A 19,538-nucleotide genomic window follows, 5' to 3' on the forward strand; every position below is an offset into this window, starting at 1 on the left:
AGATATTTAAACCAGCAGGCCAACTGCCAGCTTTCCAGCACATGGCTGGCAAGTGACCTTGCTTCAGGTCTGCTTCCCTGAGAAAACCCCAGTGCCCTGCTCTCTCCCTCAAGAAACAGGAGCAGACCCCCTTGTGGTCCCTCTTCAAAGGACTATCACCCACCGTATCACCTATAAAATCATCTTACTCTGCTTTAAAATTAAACAATCTCATCAACCTTCATTCCTTGACAAACTCCTGATACCTCAATGCTCCTCCCGCACTCTAAGATCCTCTGATCAAAAACTTCTTTTCATCCCCCCTCTAAAAGATTTCTATTATACTCGTAAAACAAATTTTGCCGTAACTGCCCCTACATTATGGAACTCCTTGCCACAATACCTCCGCGACGAACAACAACTTGTTAAATTTAAATCTTGTCTAAAGACTTTCTTATTTCATGACGCTTATAACCTAACCTAGATTTTCTTCTATCCATTTTCTCTCTCTTCTCTTTTATTTCTATTCTCTCTCCTCTTGCAAGCAATTATCACTACAATATGCCCTTACCTTCACGTTTTTCCCCTACCCATTCTTCCCTTTTCTTCTTATTAAATGTAACTTTTTCCCCTCCTCCCTTACTATCCTCACAGTCAAGTCTGTCTTGTTTTGTCATTCATGTCCCACTTAAATATTTTATCCATTCTTCCCTTTTACTCCCTTTTTTAAATTATATTGTTAACCGGCCAGATATTTGGTTTATGGTCGGGATATTAAAAATTAATAAACTTGGAAACTTGGAAACTTAGTTACATGACTAAGGGCTGGGTTCTCAAAACGCATCCTGCCTTTAACGGTGGTTGTTAAATCACTTACTCTCCTTAAATGGTTAATGTTTAAAAATCGAATTACTGTAAGACTCTGTTAGGCCCATGAGGACTCATGAAACAACAAATTGGCTATTTTAGCTAGTTATTATCAATATGGGCAGTGATACACATCTTTAGAAAACATGCTTCTGGTACTCACAGATGCAGACAAATTCCCTTGTTTATATATGGAAGGTACTAAATGTGCTTTGACTTTGATTAATACATTCCTGTTAGTGTTGCAGAAGTTGAAAAGTGTCTAGAAAGGGATGTCATGCAAGGAACATTAAGCAGAATGCTGTAGCTGAAGACTCAAACCTGTATGCTTTGGCTTTTATTTGCAGAGCAGATGTTTATGCTGTCTTGCTCCGGGCTGTTTCTGCTAGGGAGATTCCTGCCATTAAGCTTCTGCTGCTCCCTCTTCCACTTGTCTGACATTTTTGCCTTTTCCTAACATTGCTTAACACTCATGCATAATCCAGGTGATCTGCCCTTCTGATCCTAGCAACCACGCTATCAGTTTGCATCCTCTGCAATCAGCCGCAATAGGTGTCTGCCTTTGATTTTCTAACTCTCTTTGGGCCCCGAGTTTTCATTTGACCTCTGTTGGTACTGTTTTATTCTTCCTGTGGTACCATGTGATCTTCTCCCCTCCATGGAATTTAGAAGAAACGGAGATAATTTATTTATTTACATTTACTATACCACTTCAATTGTATAGGCCAGAACTAAGCAGTTTACATTCTAAAATTTTAGAAACAAAAAAAAAGAGGAAAAGAATGCCATTGTGTAAATGGGAAAGAAACATATCAGAAAAGGCAAGGGAGGTGTCTTCTCAACCAATGATAAAGTCTTTATTTGGCAATCAATGATAAAATCTATGTTAAAAACAATAGTACCAACAAGGATCCCAGTTTTGGCATTTAGAAGACACCTTCTTCAGGGGACACTTTAGTTTAGTGAGCTCTTCACAAACATAATCCTCTTAAAATCAGTCAGGTTCTGCCACACCTCCAATCCTATTTCCTTTGTGTTTTCTGCTGTTCTGCTCCTGGCACTTCAGCTGGACGGCTTTTTATCAGCAAATTTCATCTTCACTTGTCATAAGATCTGAGGGGAAATATGATTGAAGTCTACAAAATACTGAGTGGTGAGGAATAAGTACAAGTGGATTGAATTTTTACTCAGTCAAAAATTACAAACATAGAAACATGATGGCAGATAAAGGCCATCCAGTCTGCCCATCCACAGTAGCTATTATCTCTTCCTCTCTCCATGAGATCTCTATCCCAGGCTTTCTTGAATTCAGACACAGTCTCTGTCTCGATCACCTCTTCTGGGAGACTTTTCCATGCATCTACCACCCTTTCTGTAAAAAAAGTATTCCCTCAGATTTCTCCTGAGCCTGTCACTTCTTAACTTCATCCTATGTCCTCTCATTCCTGAGCTTCCTTTCAAATGAAAGAGACTTGACTCATGCGCCTTTACATCATGTAGATATTTAAACATCTCTATCATATCTCCCCTCTCCTGCCTTTCCTCCATAGTATACAGATTGAGATGTTTAAGTCTGTCCCTATACGTCTTATGATGAAGACAACATACTATTTTAGTAGCTTTCCTCTGGACCAACTCCATCCTTTTTATATCTTTTTGAAGATACGGCCTCCAGAATTGTACACAATATTTTAAATGAGGTCTCACCAAAGTCTTAAACAGGGGCATAAATACCTCCTTTTTCCTACTGGCCATACCTCTCCCTATGTAGCCTAGCATCCTTCTAGCTTTCAACCTGTTTGGCAACATTAAGATCACCACATACAATCACAATCGTGCACATAAGTTCTTCACCCCTTAAACGGTATCGTTCCTTCAGGTTTTTGCAGCCCAAATGCATGACCTTGCATTTCTTTATTTCTTTATCAGTTTTCAAATTAACAATATCAAGAATTGGCCAGTACCTCTGGCAGCACTAACTCTTGTCATCACAGAAGGCAGTGCCCGCATCCAGCGCTCATGGAGGGGTCCTTGTTGGCCTCATTAAAATCAAAGGGAGCCATGGTACGTGGCCCACAGTTCTGAGTCTGAAGGGGTGTGGCCAAAGGGGCAGGACATGCCCCTTATGAGCCCCTTCAGAGCCCATGAGGAATCGGGAGAGGACTGAAACTAAATCCTTCTACCATGGGTAAGGGGCAAAAATTAATCTTCTAGCCTCAGGAATGGGTCCAATGGATCACTATCTTTTGGCCTCTTCTCTACCAAGGGTAAAAGAGCAGGTAACTTTAAGTATGCAGTCAGCTTCCCTTTCCTCAGGAGGGCCTTCACCACCTCCTCAGCCGTTAATTCCTGTTGGAAAAGTAGAGACATCCTCTAATGTTGAGGATGTAGCTTCTTCCTCACAATTTTTTGAAACAACTGGAGCAATCAAGTGGGGTGAAGACCAAAGGATTGACTCCTGTCTAGATGGTTATGGAGTCAACTCTTAATGTTCTTCTTAAGGACAAAGTTATCACTTTAAATGATGTATGGCTAACTGTTAATAGAACTGAGTCTTCTTTGCAAAGCACAGTTTTGAAATTGTGCCATTTCTCCTCAGATACTAGAGTTAAAATGAATGAGCATGAAAATCAAATAACAGAGCTAGGAAATAAATTAGATAAATTGGATGTCTTTTTTAAAAATCTTTATTACATTTCCAAACTACAATTATGCAAACAAATAATTTATATATATATATAGAATACTAGTGTTTAAGACCGTTACATTAACGGGTGCTAGTAGAGCCTCCTTCCCTCACATGTGCCCTATTTTCTGCCCCAGCTCCAAACCCATTTTTATGCCCCTCCCTCCCACCACGGTCCAACAGCACCTCTTCCCTGCTCCCCCGGTCAGCAGTACCTCTTCCCTGCTCCCCCGGTCAGCAGCACCTCTTCCCTGCTTCCCTGGTCAGCAGCACCTCTTTCCTGCTCCCCCGGTTCCTCTTCCCTGCTCCCCCGGTCCCTCTTCCCTGCTCCCCCGGTCAGCAGTACCTCTTCCCTGCTCCCCCGGTCAGCAGTACCTCTTCCATGCTCCCCTGGTCAGCAGGACCTCTTCCCTGCTCCCCCGGTCCCTCTTCCCTGATCCCCCGGTCAGCAGCACATCTTCCCATCTTCCCATCTCCCCCGGTCCCTCTTCCCTACTCCCCTGGTCAGCAGCACCTCTTCCATGCTCTCCTGGTCAGCAGCACCTCTTCCCTGCTCCCCTGGTCCCTCTTCCCTGATCCCCCATCAGCAGCACATCTTCCCTGCTCCCCCGGTCTCTCTTCCCTGCTCCCCTGGTCAGCAGCAACTCTTCACAAATCTCTCGCCTGTAGCAGCGGCCGCAGCACTCTACACACGCTGCTTCATGACCTTCAACTGCCCTGATTTGATTTGCCACATCTCTGATGATGTCATCAGGGACGTGATGGAGCAATTAGGGCAGTTGAAGGCAGCGAAGCAGCGTGTGTAGAGTGCTGCGGCCGCTGCTAGAGGCGAGAGGTTTGTGGGGACCGCGTGAAGGGGGGGCGGCAAGGGAGTAAGGATAGCGGTCAGACCGCGTGAAGGGATTCGTGTGCGCGGGGGGGGGATGGTGGCGATGACACACGGATACCGACTCCTCCTGGGGTCCGCGGGAAGGGAAGGGTGGGGTGGCAAAGGACTTGGGTCCCGGGCGGCGGGGTCAGTTTTTTGGTTCGTCCTGGGGGGGGAGGAGGCGGTCTTTGTACCCCAGTCCCGGCTTGTGGAGTCGATCGTCGGGTGGCTTGGAGAAGGCTTGTGGAGGCGATCGTCAACGTGTGAAGAAACTTCCATATTGTGAGGTGGCTGTGACATAAAACCCGCGCATGCGCACTCGTGTTTTCACGACGGATCAGGGAACACGTTTTTTTTGGTGCACATGCGCGGCCTATCATTTTATTATATTAGATTACAAGAAAAGCACATTAAACATACAGACATTAATGATCAATTATTTTTTCCCCACCCTCTCACCTAATATTCCGGAAAAATAGATACCTACAAGAAACTATCCATAGATTCTCCAAATCAAATTCCCAATGCAAAACCCTCCCCCCTCCCTCCCACCCTGGATGTGTATGTTTAAAGGTCAATAAAATAAAGACAGTTATCATTCCTTACAGAATTTAGTCAATGGCTCCCAAACATCCATACATTTCTTGCAACGTCCCTGCTGTATGGCCATCAGACGTTCCATTTTAAAAGTATGACAAAGAGATTCCCACCAGAAAATGTAATTTAACCTATCCCAGCTCTTCCAATTCCTCAAAATAAGTTGCATGGCAACTCCTGTCATTATAAAGAGAATAATTGGATAAGTCTGTGGGTAATCTACAGAGTATGGCTCTATCTAATATTAAAGAAAGTGTATTTTTCATGCTAAGATAGAAATAATGGAGAACTATATGAGAGCTAGGAATCTTTGTTTCTTAAATTTCCCTATTACACACTTCCTATCCCTTTGGAGCTAGTAAGAATGTATATGAGGGAGATTTTGCAATATTCTGATGTGGATACTTTTCAACCTGATAACCTCTATTATGTTCCAAGGGCATCTAGGGAGGAAGGAGTTGAGGGGAAAATTAATAAACTAGTTTCTCCTGATAGTTTAGATCTCGCTCAGTTTTTTGAGTCATCTAAAGACATAATTACAAAACGTGCCATACTTTTGGTAGTTTTCAAAACAGAGCTAGAGAAACAAACTATTTTGAAATTATATTTTACTAAAAAAACAAGCTCTGTTTTGTGGCCAACAAAGTCTTATTTTTCCTGAGGTCTCTAAGCAGACTCAAATGAAGAGGAAGCAGTTCCTGTTCAGATAGTACCCTAGAATTAATATTTTTTGTGGGTTTTATTTTCCTACTAGGAAGGATAATTGAAGAAATATATCGGTGTCACATTCTGCCTGCTTAGAAGTTAAAATGTGGTTTTTTTTATACTAAATTAAATCTGCTAAAGGAAAGGTACTCATGACCAGATAATGCGGGCTAGATTGCTGAATTATTTTATTTTCCTTCTTTGTAATTTGATATTCCTGAGTATGTTATATAAATTGTAACAAATGAATAAAAACAAAAATTTCCAAGTTTATTTAATCTTTAATATACCGTTTATCAAAAACATACCTAAACGGTTTACAATTATCAGAGTATTGTTAAAATAAAATAAAAACTTTAAAGTTAAAAAAAGTGGGGGGATGACAAAACAAAAAGACCTACTGGAATAAAAAGGAAAAGTGGGGGAATTAATCCTGTACAGAAAAGATGGTGTAGTCTAAACTACTCCTTCTCAAGTCCACATTAATAATAAGATCCTTGATTAAACATAAGTGGAGATAGTACAACTAGTTTACCTTTGAAATGAAAAGTACTTAAATAAATTAAATTCCCAACATCTAATACAATAAATTTTAATTCCTAAGAGTTAGATCTTCATACCCTCTTCGAGGTGTTTTAAAGACAAAAATGCAGTTAAGTGAGCAGGTTCAAAGAAAACATATTTCAAAGACTTACGGTATATTTTGCTATACATTTACATGGGTATCTTAAGTAAAAACTACCCCCTATATGCAAAACTCCTGATTTTAAAAGCAAAAACTGCCACCTTCACTTTTGGGAAGATCTGAACTTTAAGACCTAAAAAATCTTTGTGTCTATTTTGGAAGAACATCTTCATTATTCAAACTTTTATCCTGTAAAAGAACTACTGAAGCTACTAAAGTAGATGATTTAGCAACCTCTTTATCAGTTCTGGTCTAATGGCTCCTCATTTTTTTTTTTACTCTGGTCAATATTTTGCTGATCTTGTATCATTTTTTTGTTGGCAAGTAATAAACCAAGGAGAAAGAAGGAATAGATGTTTCTGGGACTAAAAAAACTTCTAGAAAATACCTTCTCAAGATTTCCCTCGGTGTTACTATAGGTACCCGAGGGAAATTCAAAAAATGCAAATTATTATTTTGTGCATTATTCTCTAATACTTATATCTTTTTCCTTAGGTTTACATTATCTTTAATCATAACTTTCTGACAGGCAAATTTCTCCTAATTCTTCATCCTCCTTATCCAGTCGAGGGGGGTCATAGATTCCATTTCAACTCTCAATTCTTTTATTTCTTCTTCTTGGTTTTTAATTCTTCCATCTAGAACAGGGGTGGGCAACTCCGGTCCTTGAGGGCCGGAATCCAGTCAGGTTTTCAGGATTTACCCAATAAATATGCATGAGATCTATTTACATGCACTGCTTTCAATGCATATTCATTGGGGAAATCCTGAAAACCCAACTGGATTCCGGCACTTGAGGACCGGAGTTGCCCACCCCTGATCTAGACTCTGTATTTGTGGTGGCAAAGATTTTCCAAGATAAACCACTAAATCCCATAAAGCTTCAAGGGTAACTTGAGGGGGGCTTATTAATAGGAAAATCTAACTTTTGTATAGTTATTAGTTGTTCATTACTGTGCACTTCCTCTTGAACACCTTCATCAGAAGTTTGGTCCAATTCAGCAGATATTAAATTTACAGATTTTTCAGATGGCAATTCCCCTCCTATAGGATAACCTGCATCTATGGTTATCTCTTTAGGGGGCCCTGGGTCAGGAGAGAGCTGAAAGCTTAACACCTCCTGACTCTGCTTTGGAGAGCTAGTAATCTGAGGCTGAGAAGGAGGAACTCTAGCATCAGGACCTGAGGTGGTTTCTAGCCCACAGAGATCTGTCGCTTCCCAGCTCATAGCCGGTATCTATAGTAGGCCTCTCTCTGATGTCATACCATTCTGGACTCTTGTCAAAAAATTATCTAAAGAGCCTGAAGCAGCAGGTACTGGCTGCTGTGAAATCCCAGCAGTATTTCTACCTCGCTACTTTGGCATTAGTGGGCAAAGTCTTTTCCCACCCCTAATTAATCAGGGAGGTAAAAAACAATTGTATTAAACAAGATCACTCCGATGTTAGATACTTAAAAAAAACAACTCAAGGATCTCAGAGAACTCAGAATCTTTGGTGTTGTCAGCACAAAAATAAAAAGGGAAATAAGACCATAAAAAGGAATTAACCTATTACAGTCCCCCAATGTCCTCCCAAAGGAGCACTTTTTTTGTTGCTCCTTCGTCGGTGCGAGAAGGAGGCAAGAAATGCCTCCAGCGCATCGCACCTCTGGCACTGTCTTGGCCTTTTTCACCTCATGCTTCCTAGTTACATCACCCGTAGGTAGGGCCAGAGATCGTCTAGGCCAGAACAGACTAGCAACGGCGTCCCTCCAAAGTTCTCTCGGGGGCAACACAGAAGAGTAGTTGAAGAACAGATTTTCACTGACAGACAGCAAGTATCCAAGGAAATCTCTGTTGACCTTGCATTTCTTAGCATTAAATTTTAGCTGCCATATTTCAGACCACTCTTCAAGCTTCAATCAAACTAATCATTTCTATAGTGCTACTAGATATATGCAGAGCCATACGCTTGATATGCAGGTACTTTCTCTTTCACATCTGTTTTTCTACTTGGGGCAATGGAGTATTCAGTGACTTGCTCAGGGTCACAAAGAGCTGCAGTGGGAATTGAACCCAGTTTCCTAGGATCAAAGTCCGCTGCACTAACCATTAGGCTGCTCCACTACCTCTTCTTGTATCTGCACATATAGCAGACTCTCTGTTAACCAGAACTCAATTAACCAGAACTCTGAAGCAACCCAAAAAAAATCTAAGAAATACTGTAATACTTTAAATAAAAATGAAAATAAAATCAATTTCTGGCAGAAATGTAAGTGCAAATTTGGCATGCCACACCTAATTATGCCCACGCGTTGCCTACCACATGTCCGGTAGTTTGTCTGGAACAGTTTATGGTATGGTATAGTATGGGGTATAGTATTAGTTAGGCCTATTTTTAATAGTAACTCTCAAGCAACCAGAAACAATATCTATCAATCCATCAATCTCCATGGGTGCCAGTTAACTGAGAGTCTACTGTACAAGTATTTGAAAAGGTATGCATGCTAGTTCTAATTTTTCCTCAACCTCACTCCTGGGAGCATCTCTATTCCTGTCACATAGGGCTCCTTTTACTAAGGTGTGCTAGCGTTTTTAGCATGCGTAAAATATTAGCGTGCGCAAACCACGCACTAAACGCAAGCTCTTTGGAGGTGTTAGCATTTAGCACGTGCGTTAAAACCACTAGCAAACCTTAGTAAAAGGAGCCCATAGTTTATGTAACTGTAGGCCCATATACTCTAGCCAACTTAAAAAAAAGTCTATATTTGAATTGAAAACATTGTTTTGCCTTCAGAAATATCTTTCAAAATTACCCCTAGAAGTCAGAAATTCTATTATGGGACTTCTTTCTTCTTCTCTTTATTATTTTATGTGCACGTGGAGTGGGGCTATTAGTGAACATAAAGTTTGAATTACCTAAATAAGGCAATGAATGGAATATGCATTAAAAAAACACCTTCTCACTTACCAACATCAGACATTTCAGGAACATTTGCAGTGTAAATTTCTTCTGGGAATCTTGGTTCATTGTCATTGATGTCATGGATTTTAATGACAAACTCAGATTCAGGTTCCACTGGTCTGCCAGTTCTTCGATTAACAGCCTGGGCACGCAAGGTATAGAAGGCCTTTTCCTCCCTATCAATTCTTCGAGTTGCATGAATGTCGCCTGTTTTTTCATCAATAATGAAAAGAGTTCCAGCACCATCTCCTGAAAGAATATACTTCAGAGTTCCATCTCCTTTATCCTGATCTGAATGAAGCTAGAAGAGAGAAAAAAAAAGTATTTTCATACTGAAATTTAATTATTGTGATCAGGGTTGCTACACATGAACATGTGGTATGTACAGGGCAGAGATTTTAAAATTCCTGGAACCCAGTGGCATTCTGAGAGGAAAACAGGCAAACAACTAGTAACACCAAAGCAAGATATAAGTAGTAATGAACCGAAAGATAAAGATATAGAACATTTCAGAATGTACAAAAAATAATGTGCATTTCATTTTCAGATTGTACTTTTACCTTTTATCATTTATGATTTTTATGCATTGTAAATTTTATACCCTCCTTAAAAAACAATTTTTAGATATATTCAGTATAGGTAAATATGTTTCTAAATATAAAAATGAAAAGACTATAAAATAGGCATATAAATAGGAATAAGTGAGAAAGAGGATAAAGAGATTTGAAAGACATGATAAAGGAGAAAGAAAATTGCAGGATATTTATTAATCTAAGAGACTGAGAAAGAAAATTGTGCTATTTTTAATGTGCATTGAATTATGAATTAATAAGAGTTATGCTAAAGAAAAGTTCCTGAATACAATATGTAAACTGCTTTGGTTGTATCACAGAATGGCAAAAATCAAGAATCTAATAAATATAAATTTTGCACTCTTACTGAAATGCAGATTTTTCAACTATATACACAAATAATTTGTACAGTAAGCTAAAAAACGTAGGGGTTGATATTCAAAGTGATTTAAGCAGTCAGGAATGGCTTCTGGATGGTTAAATCACCTGTTCAGGTCTAACCCGTCAGTCTCAGCAGCACTTAACCAGTTAGTGTCGCTGAAAATGACCAGTTAGTGCTTAGAGCTACATAGATTCAGTAAATGGTGCTAAAAAATCAGCACTTATAAAAATAAAGGCTCAATGTTAATTTTATAATAGGCACTGAAAGATATGCACTAGAGAATGACACGGGGAAAAAAATTCTCACCGTTCCCGCCCTGTCCCCGTGAGCCCATCCCCATCCCTGCCCTGTCCCCGCAAGCTCAGTCCCCATCCCTGCCCTGTCCCCACGAGCTCAGTCCCTGTCCCTGCCCCATCCCTGCGAGCTCAGTCCCAATCCCCGCCCTGCAAACTGTCAGATCCCACCCATACAAGCCTTGAATAGTTATAATTTTATACTGAACTTATTTTATTAAAGTATAAAAAGAGACTATTCTATACAATTGTCATTTTATAAACACAAATAATACAGAGCAAGGATCAACAAAACCCCTGTCTCCCCTCCCTTTCACAAATATCCCCTCCACTACAGTGAAAACTGAACAAACCAAATTGCTGCAGAATGCTACATAGAAAAATCAAGCTAACAGAATACATCAGTCACACATGGCAGGAATAGTGTTAGAGGAGTGCAACTAGGGCAACTGCCCCCTGGTCAGAGAGAGAGCCCTAAGCCAGCTGGAAGCTAAAGAAGCACAGCCTGGGCTTTGTGGTTCCCAGTTATGTCTAATACCAGCTCTAGCAGGATATATATTTCAAATCTGAAATATTCTAATCACAAAATATAAAATAAATTTATTTTTTTCTACCTTTTGTTGTTTGGTAATTTTATTCTTCAAATCACATTGGTCTCAGGCTTTGATTTTGGGTTTTTTCTGTCTTCATTGTGGCATGGTTTCCTCCTGAAGGTAAAATAGGCCCAAGAAGAGCTGGGGAGGAGATGCCAAGTCTGACACGGGCGCAATTTTTTTACTACAGGAGCAGGACTTTTCACCGCTTCCACGGGGTGGTGAAAAGTCTTGTCCCCATTCCCGCGGGGCGGTGAAAGGTCTTGTCCCCATTCCTGCGGTAAACCAGTTGCAAATGTCCCCTTTACTGTGGATTTTCTGCAGTGACCATGGTTTACTGCGGTAAACGATCCCTGTGTCATTCTCTAATACGCATATTTGGGCACACAACCCTGGTATTCTATAAAACTGTGCACAAATTTTAGGAACACCCCTGATCTACCCATGTATCTCCCATGGTTATACCCCCTTTTGAGTTATGCTCTACGGCCCCAATTTTACATACGTCACCTAAACAATCGACACCAACTAGTGTGGCGTTAAGGTCAATTCTATAAAACTTAGGTGCACTGTATAGAATCCTGCTTAGCATATTAGCTGTTCACCACCAATATTTAGTAGCTCGCTGACTAAGTTTGGCACCAAAGACAAGCATCTATGGCCTTTGAGACTTAGCCAGGTAGCCACTGAATATTGGCACAAATGGCTATGTTTCAGATGGCCAAAAATAGACCCAAAATTAAATTCCAGTGGCCGGATATGGCAACCGACATTGAATTTCTGGTTGCTTTGGACCATGGGAGTTTGCTGGTGATCTGCCATGGCCTGAATATGAGCCTGATCATATTTATGTCAAGATTTTTTTTTGGCCTAAATGCCTGTGCCTAAGTTAGATGTACAACAATACCTAAGTCAAAAACAGGTGTCTAACTTGAAAACATGCCCATGATCCAACCCTAACCATGCCCACTTCTAACTACATGCTTTGGACTAGGCACCTATTTTCACAGAATCGTGCTTTGTGAGTTGTGCACCTAACTTTCAATTAGGTCTAATTAATATAAGTGCTAATTATTGGCACCAATTAAGCCTATTAATCAATCAAGTTAGGAGTCTACATCTTGCTGATATAGGCACTTAACTTTTGGACTAGGGGACATGCATTGAAGCTACTAAGTAGTAAATTTAAAACAAACTGGAGACAATATTTCTTCACACAACGTGCAATTAAACTCTGAAATTTGTTGCCGGAAAATGTGGTGAAATCAGTTAGCTTATCAGGGTTTAAAAAAGGCTTGGATAATTTCCTAAAAGAGAAGTCTAAAGGCCATTATTAAGATAGGCTGGGGAAATCTGTTGCTTATTCCTAAGATAAGCAGCATAAGATCTGTTTTACTACATAGGATCTAGCTAGGTAATTGGGATTTAGGTTGGCCACTGTTGGAAACAGGATAGTGGCTTGATGGACCTTCAGTTTATTCCAGTATGGCAGTTCTTATGTGAGCCAAGCAAAGGACAATCAATTCACTGTGACATCACTGATGAGTCTAGCTCTTAGGCATTGGTGGAATGAGGAATTGTAACATCACAATCTCAGCTCTGGAATGTTGCTACTATTTGGGTTTCTGCCAGGTACTTGGGACCTGGTTTGCCACTGTTGGAAACAGGATACTGGGTTTGATGGATCTTCAGTCTGTCCCAATGTGGAAATTCTTATGTTCTTGTTTTATAGAATTTGGGGATATGTAATTTGGGTGTACATTGTTATAGAATAGATGGTGCCAAATTGTGTTAATTAGTGCCTAGTTATTGGCACTAATTGGCTTGAGCCAATTTAATTAGACATACTTCTTGGATCGATGCCTAGTTTGGGGCGTCATATAAAGCACCTGGGGGTTAAAGTAAAACTGGTCATTCTGAGGTGTTCAGGGGATGTAGTCGGTTAAGTGTCAATATTAATTACTTAACCAGCCAAGGTAACTGCATAAAAGGGTTCGCATGAAAGTCAGTCTTATCTTTATGCGGTGTCTCATTGTCGGTTAACTGCTGAATATCACACGTAACTGGCTCTGGTGTAGCAGGCTCTGAAAAGCCATAAATTCAATTCCAAAGCCTGGACTTGACCTTGCATTAAATTTCCAGGCATAAAGACCACAATAGTCAGCAAAATGCTGGGCACCATTGGCTGAATATCAACTCCTGCATCAAAGAAATCACCAACAGTAAAATACCTTATTATCATGTGTTTTTTTTATTTGGGTTTTTTTTTAAACCTTATCTTGAAATAAGTAACAAGTGGCTTGGCAACCCCTTTCCCCTTCATTCACCACTCCCTCCCCCACCAAACAGATAACAGGGTCTCTGTGCTCTGCTTCTTCTCAACCCCAAACAAATCAATGAGCAGGAATATCGATCCCCACTCCATCCACTTCACTCCTACCAGGAAGGAACCCTACAACCTACCTTTCCAATGAGAGATTTAAAAGACTGGGGCACAAAAGACCCTTGCATTGGCTTGAACGTTTTAACAATATCATTAGTTTCCCGTTTTTGTGCTGCTCGACACTTATAGAATGTGTACATCTTACCACATACTTGCAGTTGCACTTAAGTGCTTACAGTTAAACAGAACTGTAGGCACTTAAGTGCAACTGCAAGTATGCTGTAAGATGTACACATTCTATAAGTATCAAGCATGCGTCTGACCTGCCCTTCTCCCTCCTAGGTCCACATATTCCCATTTCCAGATGTGTGCTATCAAAACAGCATTCACAGTTTGTAGAATAGCAGCTAGGGGCAGTTACACACATGGCTGCTAATTAATGCCAATTATTTTTATGTTTATTAAAATTTGATCCTCTGCAATTTACAAAAAGAATGCCATAATTAATAGGAAAGACCTAACCTTACTAACACTAATTATACCCAAGAATTGGTTGTTAAAGATAATTTAACATCTGATTATTTATGTTGCATGTGACCTTATTCTATAAGTTGGATGCCAACTTTGCATACTAACATGTCAAGTTGGAAGCACAAATTTATAGAATGAAGGGGTTAATGCATATCGCATTATTATGGACCCTTGCTAAAAGGACTCGGTGTGCAAGTTAACCTTTCCTGCATAGATAAGGGTGTCAAACTGCAATTTTGTAGGGTTACAATATATCCCTAATAAATATTCATGACTCACAAGAGAGATTTGCATGCAGTGGCTCCATTGAATTCAAATGTAATTCATGCATGTTTACTAAGCGTATCCTGAGTGAAATGGTGTGATGGTCATGTTAGTCCAGTCTTCAAGGTAATATATAGAAATAAAACAAAAACATAAACCTTTTAAAGGTAACCCCTTCTTCTTCAAATCAGAAATAAGCAAATGTTGGTAGTGGTAGCTGGAGACTAAGAGGTGAGAGTTTGCCGTCCTACTCCAGGGCGCCTCCAACAGATATTCCACCAGAAATCTTTTTCACTTAAAATTCCTAGTATGCAATAACATAAAGTCTAGCAGGCAAATTACCTTCCCATCCCGTCCCATCCCGTATAAATGAGCAAAATGCTGGAACCAGCTACCACTTACACTACGATTTTGTGACTACTATTTGAGGGTCAGAAAACTTAAAAGCATGTGCATACCAAGACAGGGAAAACAAGAGAATTGACCCAATGATCTCCACAAACAAATCCAAGAAGAAGCATAAAACAATGTGGAGAAATGAAGTTCCTGAGATAGACTTTATTAATATTAAAATAATATTAAAATTTGACAAACCACATAAAAACCTCTAGAATGCAGTCCGCTGAAAAGCTTTGGACCCTGGACCCAACACGGTCCGTATTTCAACAGACTGTCTTCTTCAGGGGTCCCTATGAAGTCATGTGGTCAAGATACGTGGATAAAAATGCCAATTGGAAATAAACTGATCCATAAAAGCTGAGTGCAGGACAGGGTTTGCCAAGTTTTAATATTATTTTAATATTAATATAGTCCATCTCAGGAACATCATTTCTCCACATTGTTTTTTGTTTCTACCAAGACAGGGAGCCAGCACTGAAGTAACTGAAATGGTAATTGTAAAAGCCCAGTTCTAAACTGTCTAATGCAACTCCTAGGACATAATGATGAGCCAATGATGGCCTACTTGAACTTGTAACTATGTATTTGTAACTATGACCTAAATCTATTAATGACTGTACTAATCTACCTGTACTAGCAAATCTATTGAATGTCCTTGTCAAACCGTCCATTGTAACTTCTTGGGTATCTGACCCAACCTCTTGTAATATAATCCAATCTTGAACTGAATAGTTAAAGGCGGAATAGAAAACCTGGTTAACATAACTTAACACTTGGGGCTCCTTTTACAAAGGTGTGCTAGCGTTTTTAGGGGACGCACTGGATTAGCATGCGCTATAGCGCGTGCTAGCTGAAAAACTACCGCCTGCTCAAGAGGAGGTGGTAGCGGCTAGTGTGCGCTATTCCGCGTGTTAAGGCCCTAACACACCTTTGTAAAAGGAGCCCTTGGTATCTCAATAGCTGTTATTGTGTCCATAACAAATAAAGCTATTCTTCCCCATTTTACACCTAACCCATTCTTCCTGAAAAATTATATTCATTTCCCAGTCCTGATTATCACTGAACTGTGATTCATTTACTGCAAATATATGAATGTCGTCTTTCACTATTGTGGTTTCAGATCAATGGCCTTGCTATATAATTGAAAGAAAATGCAAAAATGGGGATGGAACAGTACATATCAACCAGAAATAAAACAGATGAATAAATATTTATTAAGAACCAAAAAACAATCCCTATCATATATTACATTCAATTTGTGTTGTAGACCTGACATGGTCCGTGTTTTGGCAATGGTATCTGCCTCAGAGGTACAAGAGACATCCAGTAGATAGGGGTCTTGTAACATCAATGATTGCTTGTAAGTGGTTCGGACACAATGCTAAAAAAATATATCCCTCCAGGGAAACATGCAGCAATTCAAACTCCCTAAAAGCTTTTGAACTGCTGTGTGTTTCCCCAGAGGGATATATATTTTTTAGCATTGTGCCTGAACGATTGTTACAAGTAATCATTGATGTTATAAAACCCCTATCTACTTGATGTCTCTTGTACCTCTGAGGCAGGCACCATTGCCGAAACATGGACCGTGTCAGGTCTACAACACAAATTGAATGTAATATACGATAGGGATTGTTTTTTTTTTTTTCTTAATAAATATTTATTCATCTGTTTTATCTCTGGTTGATATGTACTGTTCCATCCCCACTTTTGCATGTTCTGTTAGTTTCCCGTGGGGTTTACTTCTTAGCTTTTGCTCTGCATCTTGTTATATAATTGACAGGCAACATTCCAAGTTTTCATTCTCTCTCTCTATTTTGTTTCCTATTTGTTCCATTGGGCTTACACTAATCATCCCACTGTAATCTGACCTGTCTTCTTGATTTTCTCAGTTTGCAGCCTTTTATTTTATGTCTTGTATTTTTAACGCCTTACAATTTACTACTGTCTGTGTCACATCTGCCAACAGAGAACTCTCTAACTCCCCCTATTCTCACAATCTCATTACGGTTTCTGCATCTCCTGCTTACCTGTGGGCTTATATCACTATTTCCCCAAAATGCCAGCTAAAAGCTCTTCTCAATAGGTTGGAAAGTCTGTGAGCAATGATAGTATTGCCATACTTTGACAGGCATACCTCTTTAATGTCTCAGTACCTTCTACTTATCATGCCATGATCCAGAAAACCAAAGCCCTGTCTTTGATACCATACATATAACCATGTATTGATCTTCTAGTTATGAGTCCCCTGCCTTGATCCCATTGGCTTTTACTCATATTTATAGTGACATATAGTTCTGGTTTATCTCTTCATGGTTATACCCATGAATCTGTATTGATTTTCCCCAGAACACACATTATTCATTATTGCTCAGGCATGTAAAGCTTTGCAGTAATGGCACAGAGTTCAAGGATATTTCATAGCAGAACACACACAGAAGTATTTTTAGTGAGTAGAGAACACCCACAAAATTTTCCCCTTTCCTAGATATAGGGGGCATTTGATAATTTATCTACCTGAATATGAAAGAAAGTAGCAAGTGTGTTGAAACAAGTCTGTGCATATTGTGACATGTCTCAAGGTTACTCATTCACAGTTGCGGCTCAGTGTGTGTCTAACATTCTAAGAGACATGATGTCAGGAGAATCCTCATGTGAATCAAGTAAGAAAATGTTAGCTTTGAAGTACCATTCTGTGATGAAATTTCTCACAAAAGAAGGGAAGAAGCCAAAGGAGATCCATGAATGAATGACTCGTTTATGGTGAGTCTGCCCCATCCTCCTATACAGTAAAAATTTGGAGCAAGCAGTAGGAGCAATGTGGCGTAGACAGTCCATTAAAGGTAATCCTCAAACTGGATGGCCTGTGGAAGCAACTTCCACAGAAATGTGCAAGAAAGTTGAGGATTTAATTTGTCAAACAGATGAATTGAGGTTTTCTGAATAGCTGAAGAAATGGGCATCTTGGCAGATACAGTTTGGAAAATAATTCATGAAAAGTTGGGCATGTCCAAGGTTAGTTCAAGATGGGTTCCAAGAATGCTGATACCATGTCAGAAGACCAAGAGACTCCAGTGCTTTCAAGAGAACCTAGAGATGTTCTGTGAAGACCAAGTGAATTTTCTTCAGTTTGGTGACTACAGATGAGACTTGGGTCTATCACAGAGATCCTGAGTCCATGATGGAGTCAGTGAGGGGAGAACACAATCCCCACCCCAAAAAAGTTCATGACAGAAAAATCTGCAGTCAAGGTGATGGCAGCTATCTTCCAGAATGATGAAGGACTTCTGCTTCTGGAGTTCATGCCACACAAGACAACCATAATCAGGGACAGTTACACCAACACAATGATGGCTATGCTGGAGTCAATCAAGGAGAAAAGATGAGGAAAACTCACAGCAGGTGTTCTGCTTCTTCACAACAGTGTGCCAGTATATATGTCACGGTAATCACAGGCTGTCATCTGAGAATGTGGGTTTCAGCAGCTGAACCATCCATCCTATAGTCCTGACCTGGCTCCCATGGACTATTTCCTGTTTAAAGTTTTGAAGGAATCTCTCTATGGACAGCAGTTTTCAATTGATGAAAATGTCAAGAAAGTTGTGATGTCCTGGTTTGAAAGTCAAAGAGAAGAATTCTTTTCATAGGAGTTAAAGTCATAGCAGAAAAAGTAGATGAAGTAGATGGAGCTATCAAGGGACTATATTGAAAATAAAACAATACTTTTTTGAAAACTTCTTTCCTACTGAGATAGATAAATTATTGAACACCCCTCGTATCATGGGTGAAAGAAAAATGTAGATATCTCTCAGAAACTCCATCATTCATGTTATTGTTACAGTGGGAAGAGGAGCCACGGAGGTTTATGGAAGATGGAAGATGCCAGAGAACAGAAGACATAAGGATACATTTTTTCTTTTCATTTCAAGTTGAAATAACCTATTTATTTTTTTCATTTAAGACCATATTATATTTATAGTGCCCAGCACCTACTAGAAAAGCACTTACTGCTATATGTACCTTATAGAATTGCTCTAAGCACCAGTACATCACATAGGGTCACTCATTTAGGCCAAGGAAAACCAAGCCTAAATATGTATGCCTAATTTGTGCATGAATTGGGCATATTCTACAGCAGTGCGCATAAATTTTAGGAATGCCCAAAATATGCCAATGCTCCTCCCCTGGCCATGCCCCTTTTCAGATTCACACACTATTACTGGCATACTGTACAACTCCAAGTTTCCAAGTTTATTTAAAAATAACAGCCTCCACCGGGAGATAGCCCAAAAGCGATCATATTCCTATAACATACCTAAACTATGGAATCAACTCTCTCCTGCCACTAGGGCAATTGATATAACATAGTAACATAGTAGATGACGGCAGATAAAGACCCGAATGGTCCATCCAGTCTGCCCAACCTGATTCAATTTAAATTATTATTATTTTTTTTTTTCTTCTTAGCTATTTCTGGGCAAGAATCCAAAGCTTTACCCAGTACTATGCTTGGGTTCCACCTGCCGAAATCTCTGTTAAGACTTACTCCAGCCCATCTACACCCGCCCAGCCATTGAAGCCCTCCCCTGCCCATCCTCCACCAAACGGCCATACACAGACACAGACCGTGCAAGTCTGCCCAGTAACTGGCCTTAGTTCAATATTTAATATTATTTTCTGATTCTAAATCTTCTGTGTTCATCCCACGCTTCTTTGAACTCAGTCACAGTTTTACTCTCCACCACCTCTCTCGGGAGCGCATTCCAGGCATCCACTACCCTCTCCGTAA

At 39.9% G+C, this 19,538-nt stretch overlaps 1 protein-coding gene across 3 annotated transcripts in view; it reads right to left on the reverse strand.

The window, feature by feature from the left end:
• The window catches only part of CDH10 (cadherin 10), a 518,016-nt gene that overhangs the window by 155,270 nt on the left and 343,208 nt on the right, over positions 1-19,538 (reverse strand). For all 3 annotated transcript variants that reach the window (XM_033934920.1, XM_033934922.1, XM_033934921.1), the window contains one exon: positions 9,339-9,633. In XM_033934920.1, coding sequence (XP_033790811.1) covers positions 9,339-9,633 — 295 coding nt within the window. The remainder of the gene's footprint in view (positions 1-9,338; positions 9,634-19,538) is intronic.

The sequence above is a fragment of the Geotrypetes seraphini genome, chromosome 2 (assembly GCF_902459505.1).
Source record: "Geotrypetes seraphini chromosome 2, aGeoSer1.1, whole genome shotgun sequence".
Taxonomy (NCBI): domain Eukaryota; kingdom Metazoa; phylum Chordata; class Amphibia; order Gymnophiona; family Dermophiidae; genus Geotrypetes; species Geotrypetes seraphini.